Raw genomic sequence first — 17,961 nt, forward strand, 5'->3', positions numbered from 1 at the left:
GCCAGCGACCAATGAGAATGCAGAGCGCAGAAGGCGGGCGATTTGAGAAGGTTTATTTGTAAACTGTTTCATTCACTGCTTCAGAGAGAAAAGAGCGGGCCTTCGCGCCAAGACACGCTCAGATAATAAACATATTTGGTTATATATCAGTAATTTCTGGACAAATATATTCAATTTATTGCAAAATTAAACAGCAATAATTGACAACATGATGGGTGCAAAAAGCACTTTTAAAATGATTGAAATGGTGAGAGTGTTTACATTCAACGTCAACGATTTATACAATTTTTTTTTCTATTGAAATTCTGGCAGGATAAAACCAACTAATAACACAAAAACATTTAATAAACTTTTTCCTCAGAATTGCTGTGCAGTTCTCCGTCTCATTAGCTGTTTGTCCTCAGCTGGTAATCTGCAAACATACACAGATATAAATACATGATGATATTTAATACCAAACAACCTCTTGACTTCTTTCTAACACGATTTGTGAATAATATATCTGCAGACATAGCACATCTGTATATTCATTTAAACAAATGTTTTATATTTCTGCTGCTGTATATAGTGCATTATTTAATTTTCAGTTTTTCTTATATTTTTCTTATATTTTATATTATAGTGTTATATCTCTACGGTGTAATTCACATGTATGTTTGCAATGTCTGTACATTCTTCCACCAGAAGCTCCTGACTCAGAAGTCAGTTTCCTTGTGTGTGTAAACATAACTTGGTAAAAAAAAAAGTGTACTAAGTATACTAATAATAAAGAGAATAACTAATATAGACAAAAAGTTATGAATAACAATATAGCAATAAAATATAGAGGAAAAGAAAGTATCAGTAGATAGACATTTAACTGAATATGCAAGTTCTACACTCTCTGTATGAATAAAACAGCCTGATGAAATACAAAGGCTGTCGTTAAAGCTCACCTCCGCTCTGTGTGATGTACCGGACCCACGGCAGAGCTTGATAACCGCTCTTCTCAATGATCTTCATGTACCGCACCTTCCCAATAAAATCAAACTTTAGAGTTTCAAAACTGATCATCCTTTCTCACTTCATATCTTAAAAGAATGTGAATGAACGCAGATGCACCTGAATGCCGGATACGGTGAAATACGGGATCTCAAACTTGACGGTGATCGGAGGCTTGCCCTCCATCTCGTCGTTCTCCACACTCGGCAGACCGAAGTGAGCACGCATCAGAAACTCCTTCCCACCCTGTCCACGACAGCTCAGATTCAACAACACGCACAAATACATAAATGACAAAGGTCTTATAAAACATAAGATCTCAGGACAGATGCTTTCTCCAACCACTGCTGGGAATCTATAATTATTTTCTTACTGGGAAGGATTTAATGCTCCACACCACCAGGTTCTTCTCAGGAACATATTTAGCATGACCAGTGCTGGTTTTGAACTTTGGAGTGTCAGCATCGCTCGGCACCGGCACACGGATCTCCACGTTATTGGCCACAGACTGCTTTTTGAACTGCCCTTTAGCCTGGAATAGAGAGAAAAAGAGAGTGGATCAGACCAGTCCTAAATATACTGAACATCACTGAAAATATGACTTGAAAACGTCTTCATTGTGGACTTGCTCACAAACCTTCACCATGATCTCCACCCGACTGTGAGAGAACTTCTCAATCACCGACTCGATCCAAATGAGGGGCTTCACCTGCAGACCAGAGACGGGTGTGTTTACAGAGAGACTTTAACACACTCTACACACATCAGCTGATCTAAAACAATACTGTCAGGACTAAAGTCACTTCGGTTCAACATCGTTCAGCCATGAGCGGAAAACAGCGTTCGGTATCTCAAATGATCATGAGCTTTGATGATGTGTGCTACAGCTCGTCTCACACACACACTGTTGTATTATAGGTGTCCCAGGTTTGAATCCAGGGCTTTGAATCTGCTGCATATGCTAAAAATTAAATATTTCTAGATGCTTTTTAAAGTCTTCTAGAAAATAAAAAGGTAATTGACTTAATGACTTGTTCAGCCACTATTAAATCAGCTGTTTGTTGCTTACGTGTGTGTTGATCCTGTACGACATGAGCTCAGACTCTCCGTCAGGTGGGATGAAGGAGATGGTTCTGTCGCTTTCAAACCGCGACAGACGAACACACTGATGAAACTTCACATCCTCCATAGCCACAGTCTTCCCTTTGTCTCCTGCGCACACACACACACACACATATTAGCAGGTCATCAGATCCTCATACAGACGGCTCAGTATGGTCAGGCTCTTACGTCCGGTCAGGGCGAACAGCACACGGTCGTTGAGGCCGAGTCGGAGCTCCGGCATTCCCGAGAGCATCGTCTTGAGTTTGATGCTGCCCACGATATCACTGCTCATCACACTGCCATTAGCGTTCACCTGCAAACACACACACCATCAGAAAACACACACACCTCATCAGCACACACACACAGGCACTGGAAGACATGTCACGCACCAGCACGTTTATGGACTCGATCACATCGATGAAGACCTCGTTCTTCTTGTACTTGATGCCCTCTGACCTCCAGGACACGGCGTTGGTGACCGTGGTGGGTACTTTGGTCTTGGCCACCTCCAGCTTGTTCCCCTGCTGCGTGATGTACCTGAGAGAGAAACACACGTGAGGAGGAGGGCTTCCTGTGCTGACGGCGTGAAGAGGATGTGTCTTACTCCTGAAGGATCTTGCTGTCCGTCGTCTGCGGGAAACCGAAGTCCATCAGCTCGTCCAGCAGCTCGTACACCACCACAAAGTTATCCTGGATGCTCTCCTCCTCCAGCTCCTTGAAGTACTCCGTGAACACCTGAACAGCAGGACAGAGAGGAGCGCTTGTTTATCAGTAGGTTCAGAATTAACCCTGATAGTTAATAATGAATGACCACGAGTTGCCGCGGACTGACCTCCACCAGCTTGTACAGGAAGGCGTAGACCAGAGACGCATTGGAGTTCTTGTTGGTGGTGGCCACCACTGATGTTTTTTGCAGGTTAAGTTTAAAGGGGTCATGTACTGAGAAACCAAAGGCAGTCTGAAAAACATCAGCTTGTGGAATGTTCTACTCTATGATGTAATAGTGTGGATAAGCTCCGCCTCTGCAGAAGAGCATGATTCTACATCACTGCCTGTGCTTTACATTGTTTTAAGTCATTAATATTTATTTTTTATTACTGTGTTATTACAGATCATTTGATTGGAGTATTTATGCTTTTTTGACTTAAACACAGCTGCATCCACCTGTGAGAAATGTATGAAGGTACAAAAGTAGCAAAACAAAAAAAGAGCTTGTTGATCTGAATGTGAGAACTAAATATTTGTATTTGTAAGTTGAAATTTATACTCAGAGCTCTGATATGAAAAGCTGAATCTTTTCATTTGCACACGCAATAAACACAACACCTGTATTTTGAATATGAAGTTGCAAATTATTAGTTACAAATGTGTAAAATGACATTCACATAAAGAAACTCTCTCTACTTTAGGTTTCATCAAGTCAGCACTTACAACCTCTCAGATCTGTCAGTACAGCTCCAAATCCTGGGGTTTTGACTGGAGGGGGGCGGGGCAGGGCGGGGCGGGGCACAAATGCAGACTATTTATTGGTCGATGTCTGACAACTTTGAATTTAAACAAATTCAGATTAATGGCTCTTCATACGCACATTTGAACTTCTCACAAAAACTTTCCAACTAATTCACAACGTTTGTAAACATGAGCTTGTTCTTAAACTCTTTTCTTCTTTTAGTGAATTTGGAGTCTTCTAAATGATACAGTTGCTCCTTTTACGGTTAAGAAAGATAAAAGAAAACGGTCAGACTCCGTGGTATAAGGAGCACACCTGAACACTAAATTAACAAAAAATAAAGCATCAACAGGCTCTGACTTTCCCCGTACCTCCAAGATCAGTACTATCAGAGGTAACTATGCAGCCGTCAGCTACAGTATCATATCAGTTAGTGCAAAGGATCTATAGTGCACTATCTGACACGCGCTTAACATTTTCCTGGAAATTGAGTCGTCCGGTCAGAGGAGAACTGGCACCAGCTGAGCCTGGTTTCTCCCAAGGCTTTCTTTTAGTGTCACAATGTCTTCAAGCAGTACCAAGTGTTCCATGTTTCAAAATACAAGGTGAGACACAATATCTCCATTTATATAAGGATATCAGATGATTGTTGCTTGGACCTCTAATTATATATCCATTTATATAATTGTACCTCTACTGTATTTTACATTTTTAATGTCTAGTTATTTTTCACCCACCCTGTAAATAGTATATCTAGATAATTATATGTATGGTTCTTTATACGTGCTTATAAGGTCCCGGGCTTACATGATTATTGAGTATGTGTGCTTCTTTAATTTTTTCGTACATTTAGAATTAATTTAATCACAAACGTTGTTGATGAATCATGATTTGTTCGTGAAAACGTACACGTTTAATGAATCGAAGATTCAGCTTTTCAGCTGTGAGTGTAAATTTCAACTGCAATTGATTAACCTTCACAGGAATGTAGGCTTTCAATCATACACCGCTATTAGCCAATCACAGCGCTGTTTTCAGCTGAGTTACTTTTATAGAGCGTTCTGATAGAGAATGTTAAAAAAAGAATACAAAATAGCCTATTACTTCTAAGTTACAGGGTTGGGAGGGCAACTTTTAAAATGTGTCCTTTTACAGTTACAAATTACTTCAATAAAAAGCATTCAGTAACATAATCCAAATACCATTGTGAGGATTGTGATGTAAAGGATACAGTACAGATTGCTGTGTTTGATCCACAGGAAGTGGACGCTGCCGTGTGACATCACAGGGCAGAGAAGCCCCTCCTCTTCCTGTTGCATTAGCAGGGTGAAGAAGTGGTCGATCTCTGACATGTCAACATCACCTTTGTAGTTTCGGCATATCAGCACCTGATGGAGGACATTTGTGTCAAAATATGACAGACAAGCTTCAGTGAGCTCCATCATCTGTACATCCACAATGAGTCACAGGGTCATCTGTAATAAAACTTCCTGTCTGAAGAGGAAATGACATCTGCTCATGTCCTAAAACACCTCACACACTGGTCAGAAGGATTAAAGAAGTTCCAGTAGAAAACACTACCATATGATTATTAAATAATGAACCACTGTTTCTCCATTAAGGACTGCTGTTGTTGTTGTTATTGTCGTAAACTAGACAGCTGTAGAAGATTATTACAAACACTTCATTAAAAACAAGTGAATTTGATCTACTATCTTCTATAAAGTCGCTCATTAAGAGTCATAACTACCTTCCCCTTCAGATCCAGCACGAACACAGCTGATGCAGACATGCTCTAACGCGTGTAAAGTCCCCGGATCAGTGTGGAAAAAAGGTCAGACCAGTTTAAAGTAAAGTTAGTAACATTCCTGAGTTTAGCGGAGAGCGGAAAACCGAGTTCCTTTTCCTGCACGGTGCGCGATGACGTCACGCAGCGCCAGGTAAACGATTGACAGAGATCACGTGACCGCGGAGAAGCGCCGGTAGAGGGCCTCGTCGAGCCACCTTCAGCAGGTGAGAACCTTCAAACAGAGAACGTGTCAGAGGCTTAATAAATAGACATGTTGCTGTGTGTATTTCAAAACAAAAAAACTGTGTACACAGATATTGCATGTTTGTTACAAGTGTGTTGTATATCTGGGCCTGTCTCTAAAAGACTTTTAGTCTCTTCTGGTTTAAATGACTTTGACTTCAGCTGCTTCTTTGAAGGAAACCTGATCTCATGGGATTCAGTAACAGCACGTGAAATGTTTGGTGTCCAACAGCGACTCCTCATCAACAGAATCATTCATCACTCGTGAAAAAAACCCTGATCATCACTCACTTCTTACGAATCTCCAACACACTGTTTTCACTTTAACCAGGTGAGCTTTGTTTGAACTATCGGATTAAAACAGCACATATATTTTATAAAACACAAAAAGGTTTGTATTTCAAAGCCCTGCAAGGAAATCTCTAACGTACAAATTAAAAAAGGGTTTCAAAATCTCCATGGAATAACATCTCTGTTGATCGTTGTCATGACAACACACGACACGCCCTCCTGTCGCCTCACAGCTATGGCGTGAGGTTTTAACTCCGCCCATCGCGTTGGACCTGGCCAATGAGATCCTCATAATAAGAATGTAGCGTTGTTCCGAGCTCCTGATTGGACCGCATCATTATTCACCTGCACAGAGATCCTCCGCAGAAAACACGCGATGTTTCACACAGAAGGAAAACGACTAGACTTTTGGCAGAAACTTTAAGAAGCAGAACTGCCGATGAATTTTAATTCCTTGCTTGATTACGAATATTTATTATGATCAGATTTTCTAATCTAAACCTAATATTACTGTATGAGGAATCAGTGGGTTAATGTGACACACACACACACACACACACACACTTCAGCTCTAACAATTGAGCTTTTAAGAGTGTGTCAAACTCAGACCTTCAGAGCAGCTCACAAACAAAGAAAACACAAGCAGTTATCAACAATTATAGTTGAAGAGCAAACCAAACAAACATGTTTACATCTAGCAAAAAACGTTTCTAAAGTTTAAGTAAAACTAAATATAATTTCAAATAGGTATGGTCTTACACATAAATATGGTTCTATAAATAATAAAAGAGTGGTTATAGCAGAGAAAGCCACACCTAATTCTTAAAGAGTCACATATTGATCAGTGTTTCTGTGAGAAGAACATCGTCCTCCTCGTTTCCGGTCGAACAGCATGCCATACATACTGATCTGAACACGACGTCCTCGTCACTTCATATCCATCAGCGCTCAGATTCATGAAAGCAGTGTCTGAAGACCACGGAATAGAGGTTTAAATATCATAGAACGAGATTAGTTCAGTCCCGTCACACTGATGAAGATTAATAATGAACGGATGCGTTTGCTCCTGATAGAACAGGAAATCAAGACAAACACTTATTTCAGGTTTCAAATGTGCATTTATTGATAAACAATGTCAAAAACAGTTGTTTCTTTGGGTGTGATTTGTTTCTCTAAACCTGTAGAACATTCAGATCACGGACTATCAGTCCTGAGATCAAGAGACGGGTTCTTCTGATCTTCACAAGAATAAAACTGAGCTCAGAGCTACTGCTTTTCCTTCACGTTCATGTTTCATCCTTCATAAAACGTTATAAAAGTCCCTGAATGTCGTCGAATGACGCGCAGGTCCGTTCCCTCGGTAGTGCACATCGATTTCTGGTGGACATTTCAATATCACATCTGATAAACAATTCATTTAAAAGAGAAAAGCAAAAGCACACATATACACAATAAATAAGAGTGTTCTTCGTACAAAGTCTTCGGTTTAAGACGGTGTGATAAAGGCCAGTATTAGATGTTTGAGGAGCGTCGATCCTTCAGATAACATACCGCACGAGCCTGCTAATAAACAGACAGATGAGGTCAGAGGTCACCTGAATCTCCCTGAGCACTGATTCGCTCGCGCCCCGAAGGCATCAAAGGCATTCAAACATTATGAAACATAATGTTCAGGCACCATCAGGTTTAAGGCCCAGAACTTTTTTTCTCAAACTTACGAGCACTTCATCAAAACAAAGTCAAGAGGTTGTTCAAGTCTGTTTGTGATGGAGAAACATAAATAAAGTCTGTGACAGTCAACATATATAGTGCAAGAAGAGAGAGACACCTGTCTGCCCTCCATAAATCACAAATATTTACAAGGATCATTAAATATTATAAAGTGGTAACACCTTCAATAAGAGATTCTTATGACAAATGAAAACAGCGGAGTGTTCCTGAAGAGTCTCTGTGAGATCTTCTGCTCTTTGCCTGTGATGACGTCCATTAGACAGGAGTGTGTGTGTGTGTGTGTGGGGGGGGGGTGTCTTCATTCCTTATATCATGCAGGCATTATAAAATTCAGGGTTGATCCTGGTCTTTCACACATGGAGAGGTAAGTTTCCTTCAGCTGACTGTTAAAAGTTTCAGAGCAGCATTAAAGTGACCTTGAGCTTCTGGAGGAGCTTCTGGAGCGTCAGGCTGCGTCTTCTTCCATACTGATCATCTGACACTGAGACACAAACACATACTCATTACAGAGAGGTCCTTTTAAAGAGAGGATCTTTTGAGATAAAGCGGTTATCCTTAAAGTTTCAGAACTGCTCGGTAGTCTAAAAACAGCTTGTATTGAAGGCAGTTTGCCAAAACATCAGCTTGTGGAATGTTCTACTCTAATAGTGCCACGCCCACTGATTCCTGTCTGTTTAGCCACGCCCACTGATTCCTGCCTGTTTAGCCACGCCCACTGATTGATCCCCGTGTAGCCACGCCCACTGATTCCTCTCCGTGTAGCCACGCCCACTGATTCCTCTCCGTGTAGCCACGCCCACTGATTCCTGTCTGTTTAGCCACGCCCACTGATTCTATATTACTACCACTCAGTCACTCAGGGCAGTGCTCTTATTTTCTGCACAATTTACATCAAATATCTGATGATGTCACTAAACAGTGTGTGTGTGAGAGAGTGTGTGTCGTACCGAAGGATGAGAGTATCCGTCCAGGCTGGGGCTCCTGAAGATGTGGACGGTGTCGTCTGTTTTCTTCTGGTACACCGGGTTGGTGAAGTGCATGGTGTTGGTGTTCTTCATCCTCCAGTGTCTCCATAGCAACACACTGCTGACCGCCAGCAGACACACGGCGACTGAGAGAGAGAGAGAGAGAGGCGGTCATTCACGATCGGTCAGTGAGCGACAGTGTATGATAAGAATGACGGGAATTACTGACCGATGGGAAGTGTGATGTACAGGACTGTGGGATGCTGGGAAGGGCTGGAAAGTGGCTCTTGCTCTGCTTTATTTCCTGTAAAGAGACAGACAGATGATGAGTGTTTGACCAGAGCGAACAAAGGCACGTCAGACAGGAAGAGGAACTGACCGCTGCGAGAGCCCGTCTGTGTGCCGTCCGGCTGCTGATGGTCAGGGCTCGGTCCGGAGCGTCCGGCTGCAGTTCTGCGGGTCACCTGCGGCGGCGCTGTAGCATTCACACCTGAGCAGAGAAACCGTGAAACCGAAGTCATGCCATTTATTTTCTTCTAGACTGGTCATAACTGATTTCAAAATCAGTCACAAAAAGGTAGACTGATCCAATTTGAATTGAAAAGGAAGGCTGGTTAACCCTAACTGCTTGTTGGTCAAACTAGTTCTTAAGACACAGTAATAAAGGGGTCATCGGATGGCCATTTTCCACAAGTTGATAAGATTCTTTAGGATCTATAACATACTTCGGATCTCAATGGTAGAGTATACAACAGCCTTTTACCCGGTCAACATCAGCCAGGCGATTCTGTGCATGTCCCTTTAAATACTAATGAGCTCTATTGACCCCGCCCTCTCTTCTGTTGGGTGATGAGTCGCTCTCTGAGACAGAGTCTTTACCTTAGCCGCGGAACAGGCTAACCACAGACATGTATAGACGCCCCATTTTGCATCCGATGACCCCTTTAATGTAGTGACTACATGGATGCAGCTGTCCCGCTCGGGTCTGAACGTACCGGACACACACGTCCTCATGTCAGCCGCCAGGGTCATGTGATCCGGACAAGCACAGGTGTATTTGGGCGAGTGTGTGTTGATCTGTGGAGCCGGCAGACACAGGAACTCACAGCCACCGTTGAGCTCCGCCACATCCCTGCACGAGTCCTGTCCTGAAGAACAACACTGATCAGAGCTGACACACACACACACACAAGAACACACACACAGACAGACAAGAACACACACACTCACCGGGCGGCTGTCTCAGGCTGTGATAGACCACAAGGTCTTCTGGCGACTGCAGATGCTCGGCCACGGCTAACACGTCTCGCCCCGTCACACGGCTAGCGCTCCAGATGCCATTGTTGTTCTTGTCAGTCCAGTAGACTTTCTCCTGTGTAAGTACGATATAATAATTATTGATGTTTACACACTGTGGGGGCTACTCTGCAAAATATTCAACATGAATAAAAAAATAAATAATTCAATAAGGCAAAACGGAAAAATCTAATTCCTCATAGAGGCAGTGTTTTGAGTTTATAGATCCGAAAAATGCTCCTGATTTAGTTAATTCTTCAAATGTCACAGACCTGGAAGACGGCGAGCGCCAGCGGATGAGGCAGTGTGTGCTGGTCCTGGATCAGTGTGTGTCGTCCGTCTCCGTTCACACCGATGCTGGACAGTGCGTGTAGCTTGGAGTCGACCCAGTAGAGCCGGCCGTTCATCACATCTGTACACAACACCACAGATCAGCTAGAGTCAGAACTTTACCTTCTCCACCTCAACTGGTCGAGCAGCCCTAGCGGCAGATCTCACCGAGCGTGATGCCAGTGGGCCAGAGGATGTGGTCGGTCACCAGAGGCGTCCGGTCAGCGCCGTTCAGGCCACTTTTCTCGATCCGCGCCGGCTCGCCCCAGTCCGTCCAGAACATGACGCTGCGGGCCGAGAAACAACAGATTAGCTTCTGAGGACGCTCTCAGCCAATGTGAAAACACTCGGAAAAACTCACGCACATACACACTTGTCACACACACTCTCAAACACACATACTCACACTCGTCGGATGCGTGCACACACACACACACGTCGCGCACTCTCAAACACTCGCGCTCACACACGCACACGTTGCGCACTCTCACACACACACACACACTCACTTGTGTTGCGGGTCGACAGTGATCGCTCGTGGATGCTTCAGGCCCTCGCTGATCAGCGTCTTGCGTTTGCTGCCGTCAGTCGTCGCCACCGAGATCGTCTGCAGCTCGCTGTCCGTCCAGTAGATGTTCCCGTGGACCCAGTCCACCGCCAGACCCTCGGGGCGGGAGATCTGGCTGTCAATCACCGTGCTGTGGTGGGCGGGGTCAGCGGCCGTGGCGCTGCAGGACAAACAACACACAAAGGCCGTGGTTTGGTTCAGCGTTACGCTAGTAAATAAACTGAGCAGAAAACTGATTAAAATGATTTTATAACGAAATTTGAGGAGCGTTGAAGGAAATCACTGAGGCGGATATAATCTCAATAAAACCAGTGCTCAGTGTTGGGGAAATGGCCAAACCCTAACTCACCTGTAGATCTTCTTCAGGCTCACGTCAGTCCAGAAGATCATGTCTCCGTGAACGTCCACGTCCAGCGCCGCCACGTTCTTCTGCTGCTGGATCAGAGCCGTGTATGTCCGGCTGCCCAGCGCCATCTTCCTGACCTCGTGCCGTGTGCTGAAGAGCAGGAACCCACCGGACCCTGCGGAGGACACGGAGTCTCAAACTCTGCGCTCTTACCCATAATTCCCTCAAATCGCTCGTTTCTGTGCAGTCACACACCTGTTACCGCTTTGCAGTCTTTGGTCATGTGATCCAACTCGAACCCGTCTTCACAGTCACACCTGAAGCTGCCCGGCAGGTTTATACAGATCTGAGTGCATCTGTCTGCGTCTTCACATTCGTCCACGTCTACACACACACACACACACACACACACTCTCGTGATGAGACTAAACACATGGACCAGCATGCACTGAGCTCATCAGAACAGGAGCTCACCTTCACAGTGTGTGCGGTTGATCAGGTGAAAACCTGCCGGACACATACACACGTATCCCATCTTCAGGTCGCTGCACGTGTGAGAGCAGCCGCCATTATTAGTGAGGCACTCGTTAGTATCTGTGCAGATGAAACACACACGTCACATGATCACCTGTACAGTCACATGATCATCTTTGGCTGTCTTTAACACTTTAATCACAACAGTGAGGAAGAGACTCCTGAGCAGAACAGGCAGACTCTGTTTCACTTTGTTAGTGATTGTTCTCGTTATTCTGTATTTTCTTTAAAAAAAAGCTTGAACTCTTCGGTGTGTGTGTGTGATGCTCACCGGCGGCACACTCTGTCTCATCGCTGTGATCCGGACAGTCAGGATTCCCATCACACCGACGTATTCCCGGGATGCAGCTGCCGTCTTTACACGGGAACTCTTCCACACGACAGGTGAGAGCAGCTGCAGCAGACACAGAGAGGAGTGAAGCACGACACACACACTCACACACACACACACACACACACACACACATACACACACTCACAGACAGACAGACAGACACTTACAGACACACACACACACACACTCACAGACACACACTCACAGACACACACTCACAGACAGACAGACAGACACTTACAGACACACACACACACACACACACTCACTGCAGTTGTGCTCGTCTGAGCCGTCTGAGCAGTCTTCGGCTCCGTCACATTTCCAGTTGCTATAGACACACTCCCCGCTGGCACACAGGAACTCGTGATCGCGGCAGACCGGCGGCGACTGATGAGCCGTGCCGTCTGGGCAGTTCTGTGGCCACTCGTCAGAGCCGTCTTTGCAGTCAGCGTCGCCGTCGCAGGCCCAGAGCCGCGGCACGCACACAGAGTTATTGCACTGGAAGGCCCCGGGGCCGCAGGTGGGCGTGGGACAGAACGCCTCGTCGCTGCCGTCGTCGCAGTCGCGGTCAGAGTCGCAGACGAAAGACAGAGACACACACTGACCGCTGCCGCAGCGGAACTCCTCGCCTGCGCAGGTCCTCTGCACTGAAAGCAGAAGAGAACAGAGGCGTCCTGAACACAGCTGGACCCGTGACGCTCATCGAGTACACGAGTGTGTGAGAGCGTTATGTGTACCGCAGCCCTCCTCGTCTGCGCCGTTCTCGCAGTCGGTCTTCCCGTCGCAGTGCCACCGGCCGGACACACACTGATTGAGACGCCCTCCGCAGCTGAACTGACCCGACAAACACGTCTTCTGGCCTGTGAAGAGAGAGAGCGTCCTTCAGAGAGCTCTTGGAGAGTAAAAAACACAAGTTTAATGAAAGTAAAGAGGAGTGTGTGACTCACTGCAGGACTCTGGAAGCTCGTCGCTCCCGTCGCCGCAGTCGTCCGTCTCGTCACAAACCCAGCGGTTCGTGATGCATTTCCCGTTTGTACAGCTGAACTGATCCTGACTGCAGACGCCGGCACCTGTCACACACACACACACACACACACACACACACACACACACACACATTAGGTTTCTGTGAATTGTGGGGACATTCCATATTGAGCAAACAATATTTTCTCTCCCCCAAACCTAAACCTAACCCTTACCATAAAACCTGTCTGCATTCTTTCAGATGACATCATTTAAAGTTTTTAACAGTATTTGTAGGCAGCTTCCCACATTGCAGCGTAAACAAAAACATAGCTGTAATGGTTTTTATACTGTACAGACTGTATGTGTTATCATCCTAGACCTAAACCTACTCCTCACAGGATACTTTCTGCTATTTCAGATTTTCAATACACTCCATTTTGTGTAAAAATGTGCACATGGGGTAATGTCCTCAAAAGTCACCTTCTACTTGTAATACCCAAAACATAGCCCTGTCATTACACTCATTTGAGTCCTCTTTTGTCACACACACACACACACACACTTCACTGTCACATGATCACATCTGACGTTTGATGCATTCTAGCTTTGGGCCCCCTCCGTATGATGTGAATAATTAACGTGTGTCAGCAGAGAAAGAGACAGAGTTGAACTGAATTAAACAGAGAGATGTTGATTAGAAACATTCAGAGTCTTTGACTGATGACGGGTGTGTAGTGTCTCTTTAAGACAATGACAGAGGCGGAGTTAATAATCACACCACCAGTTGTTCACTGGTCTCTATGGAAACATTTGCATAATCAAGAAAGTAGAGATGAAGGAGGCGGAGCTTGAAAGAAAAGATCCAGAATGATGTTTAGAGGAGAAACTGACTGATTTGACTCTTCAGTAACAGAGGAATTATATAATTGAGGTCAATACAAACCACATTACCACATTATAAACTAGAACATCTGAACTAACTCAACTGGTTTTACTCTATGAACCTAAAAATTCCCCAAACGTACGTGTGTGTGTGTGTGTGTGTGTGTGTGTGTGTGTGTGTGTGTGTGTGTCAATGAGACAGAGAGAGTTTCACTCCCTAAAACAGATACCAACCAGATCTTCCTCTCAGTTCAATGCAGCTCAATTCAAATGAGCTTTCTTGGCATGACTGTGTTACCTTTATTTAAAGCAATAAATGAATTATACATACATGTAAATGAAAGTAAAATTAATAACCTCTCTCTTTCTCTCTCTTCTGTTACAGTAAATGAGGAGAAGTGTCTCTGTGTTTCTCAATATTTCCCAGCAGTTACTTGGTAAAAGAGAAGCAGATGTTCCAGTGTTTAAACATCAGAGTCACTGAATATTCAAACAAATGAATATAAACAGCTTTGATTTCTCCTGAATCTCAGTCTCTCTCTCTGTCTCTGTGTGTGTGTGTGTGTGTGTGTGTGTGTGTGTGTGTGTGTGTGTGTGTGTGTGTGTTCTACTGACAGACTGGTGTCTGATGGAGGCTTGTACAGGGCCTGATGGGGTCAGGTGTGAGTCTGACTGGACAAACCACTTCCTGCGAAGCTCCAGCGTTTCTACAACAAAACCCCACTCAGAGCTGGGGCCAAATAAGCATATAATAAGCTTTTTTCAGTTATTCTGACTTATTTTAAATAAAATTAACTGACAATAAATAAGAATAACCGAAACATACCTGTCTTATTTGCTAAACTAGTTTTATTAAACATGCCCCAGATGATCTACACACCTCTGATCACACCTGTCAACCTGCCGACACCGACCAATCAGAAGCTGAATTTCAAGTAGCTGATTAGCTCGTCCGACCAATCAGAGACAGCAGCGCGCATGTGTTTCAACAGCGGCCAATCAGGAAGTAAAGAAACTGACGCGATCCAGCTATAAAACACCCGCATTAATATTTATATACTCTTTATAACAGACCCCGAGATAAACCCCAGCGTCAGCTGTTTCATTACTGAACAAACCAAAAACAACAGCCCCGAGAACGAAGAAAAAACGGAAGAAATTGCGAAATAAGACTAAAACACACACAGAAGCAGATCTTCATCATAAAAACGGACTCTTACGGGTTCCGTGGACACAGTGAAGCAGAAGAAACGAGCAGATGAATCCGAGCCGAACGCTGATCCGAATCTCCATCACCCGATCGATCACAGATTCTCTCCGGTTTCTGTGTTTCCAGTCGTTGAGTGTTAGCAGCGAATCACGATGATGATGTTTATGATGATAACGTTACGACCCTCCTGTGATCAGTGACAGCGCCGGGGCGAATCCCATCCATTTGAATGAAGCCGCGGGGGGGCGTGGCTCCGCAGTGGTGTGATATTTGAAATGAGGGACGTCAGAGCTGTGGGCGGAGCCTCGCGGATGGCTCTTTTATCGGTATATTAGTTTACAGACGGGGCGCTTCCTCACAAGAGAGATAAGAGAGTGAATGAAACACAGCCTGAGCATCAGTGTTTAACTCTGAGAGGAAATACACACATCTCACATCATGAACATGGATAGCTGGCTGATATTGTTCACATGAAGCCGGGGCAGAGAGAAGTCTATAAATCCAGTAGACAGAATGGTTCCATGAATCGGTCCCTCAGGGGCCAAAACACCTCCTTACTGTGAAACCACCAAACATACAGTGTTGGGGAAAGATACTTAGAGTAATGCATGGTAATATTGCATTAATCCCTAAAAACTAATTACGTCTCTTATTTGCAAATATGAGCAGAAATGATTGTTTGTTTTTAATACAAAAAGTTATATTTATAGCATATGTCACACCCTTTCACACCAAAAAGTCTAATAAATGAACCTGAGGTTAAAGGAAAAATGAATTCATGTAGAATACCTCATCACAGCTGGAGTCATCTAAAGGTTATTTTTGCTTATTAGTATGGTTTAACTGGATCATCAGGAGCAAAGACATTTGTTAATAAAAGGGGATTAAATACATTTGTGTTACCATATTTAATTATTGCAGGTTTACTTGATTTTTTGCATTTCACCTTTATTCTAGAACTCTATTCTATTCAGACACAACGCCTCTGACCTTCTGATTTCTCTTCAGTCAATACATGGTTGTTACTTCACTAGTTACTTGAAAAAAGTGATCTGACACTGCAAACAGATACTCAGAATATCCCCGTTCCTTTTAAAATAAGAGATAAATATTGATCACACTTTAACATTACAAACTGAAAACAGAAATATTTCCCAGAAATGAGGATCAGACATGAATGAACTTAAGCTGAATCATATTTCATAGAATATATAGCTTTCAAATCATGTTTATAATGTCATTAATGAAATGACATAAAATTCCTAGAATGTAAAACAGCGAGTGTCACAGACACAAACACACACGAGTCGAGTGAAGGGGCCGTGATTTGCATGGTGTTTGTAGACGAAGGGAAATGATGTTTCCGTGGGCCTCCATTCACAGATGAAGTTACTCGCTAGATATCAGCGCTACTGTGTTACTTTGCATATTTAAAATCACTGTTCAGCACGGAAGAAAACTAGCTTGCAAATTTGATATCCTGAAAGTTAAAAACATTCATTGCACTTCAGAAGCACAATGTTCAGGACGATTAAACCCATCTGATGAGGGTCAGACGGACGGCTCTATGTGAGACACGCTCTGAACTATGGGAGGAATGTTGAAATGTCTGTTAGATGAGATCAAGAATGAGCGAAACCTCTCCTCAGAAGATCTTTCCTCACAAAGAGTGTTTGTGAATCGACCTGGGACTCGTCCGGCGACTCTGTTAATAATTACAGCAGAAACCAGAGAACTTCTCTCCTTCAACAGGAACTCGTGAGGGTCACTTCAGCTTGACCCATGAAGATCCTCCACTCATAGCTTCACACAGCCCTTGCAAAGTGATGATAATCTTAAACATAATAAGAAAATGACTTCTTTTTTTCAATTTAAAGCTGTCCTTAATAAGCTATTTCTCCTTTGTGACCCTGGAGCGTAAGCAGCTAAAAACACACCTCTGTCATTTTTTTTCATTTATTTCACCCTCAAACTCCAGTAATCTCTGTTTTTATTCTATTCTTTGAAAGATGTGTCCCTTTGACTTTAATTTCAAAATTGTATTTACTGCTCTAATGCTACATTTTCTTAGCTTTTTGTATTACATTGGTTTTCTTTTTATTTATTATACAATTAACAAAAGCAAAAAATGTCTCTAACGCTAGCTTGTTCTATTCTTTTTCTATTCTATGTTTTCTTTTTTAATTTATAAAACAAAAAAAATCACTTGCTGTGTGTGTTGCTCTTTTGTTAATTTTGATTGTTTATAAATTCTTAATAATATGAAACGCAATTTCAGTTCTCTTTATGTATGTACTGTACATGTGGCAGAATTAATAACAATTAATAACAATAAAACAGACTTTGACTTTGTCATAAATCATCATAATTAAGTAAAAGGCATGTTCTATGAAGATATTTTGTATGTTTCTTAACATATATTCTAAGGGCAACTTTAAAGGCAGTTTTCTTGTGTTTAATTTATTTATTTTTTTGCTCCTCACGTTTCAGATTTTCAAATAGTCGTATCCAAATACTGTCCTATCAAACCATACATACAACCAATCAATGGAAAGATTATTTATTCATTTATGATGGATGATGTATCAATGTTTACATACACTTTAATCATAATACCGTGTGGTTTACCTGAATGATGCACGTCTGTTTTTATGTTTCATTTTCTGCCCTCCGTTCTTTTCTCCAGTTCCGGTCAGTCTCTGATTTCCAGCATCTTTTGTGTGTTTGTCCTCTTTTCAACAGTAACTATATGATTTTGACATCCATCTTTACACACTGAGGGACTCAAACACAGGTATTACAAAAGATTTAAACTTTCACGATGCATCACTTTAAATCACACTCAACGTGTTTGTGCTTAATAGACATCCTTCCGTGTTCAAATGTGGAGAGATACAGAAATCATCATCATCATCATCCTCTTAGTGACAAGATCTGC

At 43.2% G+C, this 17,961-nt stretch overlaps 2 protein-coding genes across 2 annotated transcripts; both read right to left on the reverse strand.

The window, feature by feature from the left end:
• Window positions 1-36: 36 nt before the first annotated feature.
• On the reverse strand, window positions 37-5,462 carry ap1m2 (adaptor related protein complex 1 subunit mu 2). Its single transcript, XM_043230889.1, has 12 exons — window positions 5,289-5,462; window positions 4,770-4,926; window positions 2,921-2,988; window positions 2,693-2,823; window positions 2,478-2,625; window positions 2,272-2,398; window positions 2,051-2,193; window positions 1,619-1,690; window positions 1,355-1,513; window positions 1,102-1,227; window positions 936-1,011; window positions 37-412 (listed from the first exon to the last, which is right to left on the reverse strand). The coding sequence occupies exons 1-12, from the start codon at window positions 5,328-5,330 to the stop codon at window positions 387-389; spliced, it is 1,275 nt and encodes a 424-aa protein (XP_043086824.1). The 5' UTR covers window positions 5,331-5,462; the 3' UTR covers window positions 37-386.
• Window positions 5,463-6,959: 1,497 nt separating this feature from the next.
• ldlrb (low density lipoprotein receptor b) lies at window positions 6,960-15,238 on the reverse strand. Its single transcript, XM_043230892.1, has 17 exons — window positions 15,034-15,238; window positions 12,913-13,035; window positions 12,703-12,825; window positions 12,235-12,612; window positions 11,903-12,025; window positions 11,572-11,691; window positions 11,353-11,481; window positions 11,101-11,272; window positions 10,693-10,911; window positions 10,352-10,470; window positions 10,126-10,265; window positions 9,788-9,929; window positions 9,553-9,705; window positions 8,937-9,047; window positions 8,787-8,861; window positions 8,540-8,703; window positions 6,960-8,073 (listed from the first exon to the last, which is right to left on the reverse strand). The coding sequence occupies exons 1-17, from the start codon at window positions 15,104-15,106 to the stop codon at window positions 8,038-8,040; spliced, it is 2,400 nt and encodes a 799-aa protein (XP_043086827.1). The 5' UTR covers window positions 15,107-15,238; the 3' UTR covers window positions 6,960-8,037.
• Window positions 15,239-17,961: the final 2,723 nt, after the last annotated feature.

This window comes from Puntigrus tetrazona, unplaced genomic scaffold (assembly GCF_018831695.1).
Source record: "Puntigrus tetrazona isolate hp1 unplaced genomic scaffold, ASM1883169v1 S000000234, whole genome shotgun sequence".
Classification (NCBI taxonomy): Eukaryota; Metazoa; Chordata; class Actinopteri; order Cypriniformes; family Cyprinidae; genus Puntigrus; species Puntigrus tetrazona.

What these genes read in the sequence shown, in the direction of transcription:
- ap1m2 (XM_043230889.1), bottom strand. Translation starts at nt 5,330, where the DNA reads ATGTCTGCATCAGCTGTGTTCGTGCTGGATCTGAAGGGGAAG. An exon ending in GCTGTTCGCCCTGACCGGAC is followed by an intron (nt 2,194 to 2,271) that starts GTAAGAGCCTGA and finishes GTGTGTGCGCAG; the next exon opens with GAGACAAAGGGAAGACTGTG. An exon ending in GTACATCACACAGAGCGGAG is followed by an intron (nt 413 to 935) that starts GTGAGCTTTAAC and finishes GTATGTTTGCAG; the next exon opens with ATTACCAGCTGAGGACAAAC.
- ldlrb (XM_043230892.1), bottom strand. Translation starts at nt 15,106, where the DNA reads ATGGAGATTCGGATCAGCGTTCGGCTCGGATTCATCTGCTCGTTTCTT. An exon ending in ACTGTCGACCCGCAACACAA is followed by an intron (nt 10,471 to 10,692) that starts GTGAGTGTGTGT and finishes CTCGGCCCGCAG; the next exon opens with CGTCATGTTCTGGACGGACT. An exon ending in CATGAGGACGTGTGTGTCCG is followed by an intron (nt 9,048 to 9,552) that starts GTACGTTCAGAC and finishes TTCTCTGCTCAG; the next exon opens with GTGTGAATGCTACAGCGCCG.